General features: G+C 33.4%; 1 protein-coding gene across 1 annotated transcript; it reads left to right on the forward strand.

Moving 5' to 3' along the window:
• Positions 1 to 228: 228 nt before the first annotated feature.
• LOC132270383 (probable (S)-N-methylcoclaurine 3'-hydroxylase isozyme 2) lies at positions 229 to 2,159 on the forward strand. Its single transcript, XM_059771559.1, has 2 exons — positions 229 to 369; positions 1,878 to 2,159. The coding sequence occupies exons 1-2, from the start codon at positions 229 to 231 to the stop codon at positions 2,157 to 2,159; spliced, it is 423 nt and encodes a 140-aa protein (XP_059627542.1).
• The last annotated feature ends 705 nt before the right edge of the window (positions 2,160 to 2,864 follow it).

Genomic DNA, 2,864 nt, shown 5'->3' on the forward strand with positions numbered 1-2,864 from the left:
GTTGTATATATACATCATCCTCAAGGGTGCCTTAAATGAAGGCATTATTAATGTCCAACTAATGGATTGGCCAATTAAATTGTAGTAGGCTTAATGACTCGACTGAATGTGGCCTGGAAATCAAGGCCAGGGCGTTAATGAAACCCCTTGGCTATCGGGCGAGCTTTGTATCATACCACCGATCCATCTAGATTGTGCTTGACCCTGAAAATCTATTTACACCTGACAATGTTTTGTGTGTTAGAAGGGCGAACTAGTTCCCAGGTGGAGTTCCGAACAAGAGCATCAAATTCATCGCATATGGTAGTACGCCATTATGGGTGTTTTTTAGCTTGTGTTACGGAGGTAGGCTCTATAGGTTCGGGTAAGGTATGTATAATACTCCTAATTTTAAAAGGATAGTCTCAGAATTTATTTAATTATTTTATTACATTTTTAATTAATTATTTGATTACGTGGCTAATTGTTTGTGTATTTTAATTGAAATATTTGTTTAAATTAATTATGTGCTTAAATGGTATATTTTAATTTAAATTTGATTGTATTATTTTTCCGTGCTAAATGATGTGTACTTATTTGTTCAAATACTATGTGTTTATTTGTAATTTGAATTGTTTATTTTATTTAAAGGATTGATATGGATAATAGTAATGGACCAACCATTTAGGTCACATGTATTACTTGGATTGCATTCTTATTGGGTATGGATATTTACCTATTAATAATTGTATATATATATTTATAGGGATATATATGTATAAAGATAGTTTTATTATTACTATTATTATTATTAATTGTAGTATTATTAATAGTAATAGTATTTTTAATATTAAGGAATAGTTGGTATATATATATATATATATATATATAACACTTACTAAATCACTGAGAAGAGTAAACTGTTGAATGCAACATATTGTGGTTGGATACAACAATAGAGAAAGCAAAACGAGAAATAACTTCTGAAAGAAAAGCCTGCTTTTACAAATGAAAATAAGTTATACATATAGGAGAACTTGTGACTACTGTTGCGGAATCTGCGGCAGGAATCCCGGCTTTTTTCCTAAAAGTGACTAAAGGTCTGACTGTTACTGTGGATGCACATTATCTCTAAAGCAATTAAATCTTTGATCCTCTACTTTGACAGATAAAGATAGATATATGTATATATATTGTTACTTACAACTACTTATACATGTAAAGTTACAACTGTTTTAGAATATTTTTCTACAAAAAATTATGATCAGCCACAAGTTTATTGAGCATGTATCATCCTAGATTTGTTCCAATTTTCGATTCTTAGTAAATGTGCGCACTTTGAAGAAATGCAAGCATATAAAAAAATTCTAGAGAACGCTTATTCGCTCGTCTGATCGAGTACGTGACGACACGGAATACTTAATTAAACGAATGAGGACTTGATCTCGCGTTGGAGCACTTCGTTATTATACTCATTTATAATATTGTCTCTAACAAAACTCGGGTTTGGCCTAATTGTAAAATACTTGGTTGGGGTACCTCATGAAGAATTAGGTTTCAGGATCGATTACTTTTAAGTGTAAACAATTCCTTAGGAGCCACACCCACGGATATAATCAGAGATTTACCCGATCCGTGTGGGAGCGCCTTACAGAGGTCCGAGATTAGTTGGGGCAAAGTTCCAGACACTCCATCAAGAGAAAAAAAAATTGTCTCTAACAAGGCTCCAAGACTCTTAGATATCATAATATATTATTAGTATTAGCTTCTAATTAGGTACATTTATGTTTATTTAATTAAAAATTATAATACTCATTAATTCTATTAATTGTGCTTTTTAAATTTCATCTTTAATTGTTTGTGCATGTTTAAGAGCTATTGACTGTTGTTACAGACAGCATTTGTTCAGCAGTGGAGTGGATGCTGCAAAACTTCTAAAAGACGAAGAGGTCGTGCAAAAATTTCGCATTGAACATGCAAAAGTCATTGGAGGAGATGCCCTAAAGGAGTCTCATTTACCTTATCTTCCCTACCTCCAAGCATGTCTTAAAGAAACACTCAAATTGCACCTTCCTGTCCCTTTTCTTATGCCTCATCGCGCGTTACATAAGTGCAAGGTGATGAATTACACCATTCCTAAGGACAGCATTGTGCTGGTTAACATTTGGGCAATCGGATGAGACCCAGTGACATGGTATAACCCTTTGAGCTTTAAACCCGAACCATTCCTTGAATCAAATTTAGATTTCAAAGGAACCAATTTCGAATTAATTCCTTTTAGTGCGGGAAGAAGAATTTGTCCTGGATTGCCTGTGGCTGTTAAGCTAGTCCGGTTACTTGTTGCATCGTTGATTCGTTGGTATGGATTGCCTGTGGCTGTTAAGCTAGTCTAATACACTACTTTGATTAGTGTCTACCTCCTGGCATGGGTTCGACTAATCTTTACATGAACGAAAAGTTTGGCATGACACTACAGATGGAAAAGCCACTTAGTTTATGTCCAAAAGTAAGAAAAAATGTATGTGTTTTTACAAAATAATTCAGATGTATGTGTTTGTACTAAAATGAAATGTGTGGTGTTAATTGTATGTTTTGTTGGGAACAATCACGAGAAAAATGAAAATTATAGATATACCAACTATGACACAATTAACAAATACGAATATACGGATTTACATGTTCACTCAAAATTTGGGTTAAGAAATGTAGGAATTTCATGATTGGAAATGAACACACATGGGTAGACCTGTCAATGGATCAAATGTTAATCTGAATTCAATTCGAATCCAGTCTGATTATCCGAATATGAATTGGGAAACAATAATAATCCGAATCCAATAATCTATTACTTTAAAAAATAGGATGTGGATTACAGCTAATCCGAT

The sequence above is a fragment of the Cornus florida genome, unplaced genomic scaffold, assembly GCF_030987335.1.
Source record: "Cornus florida cultivar Cherokee Brave unplaced genomic scaffold, ASM3098733v1 CherokeeBrave_3.0.0_Hap2_Chr08, whole genome shotgun sequence".
Taxonomy (NCBI): domain Eukaryota; kingdom Viridiplantae; phylum Streptophyta; class Magnoliopsida; order Cornales; family Cornaceae; genus Cornus; species Cornus florida.

Coding starts and splice junctions, on each gene's coding strand:
- LOC132270383 (XM_059771559.1), top strand. CDS start 229: ATGTTTTGTGTGTTAGAAGGGCGAACTAGTTCCCAGGTGGAGTTCCGA. Junction 370..1,877: donor GCTCTATAGGTTCGGGTAAG/GTATGTATAATA, acceptor TGTTACAGACAG/CATTTGTTCAGCAGTGGAGT.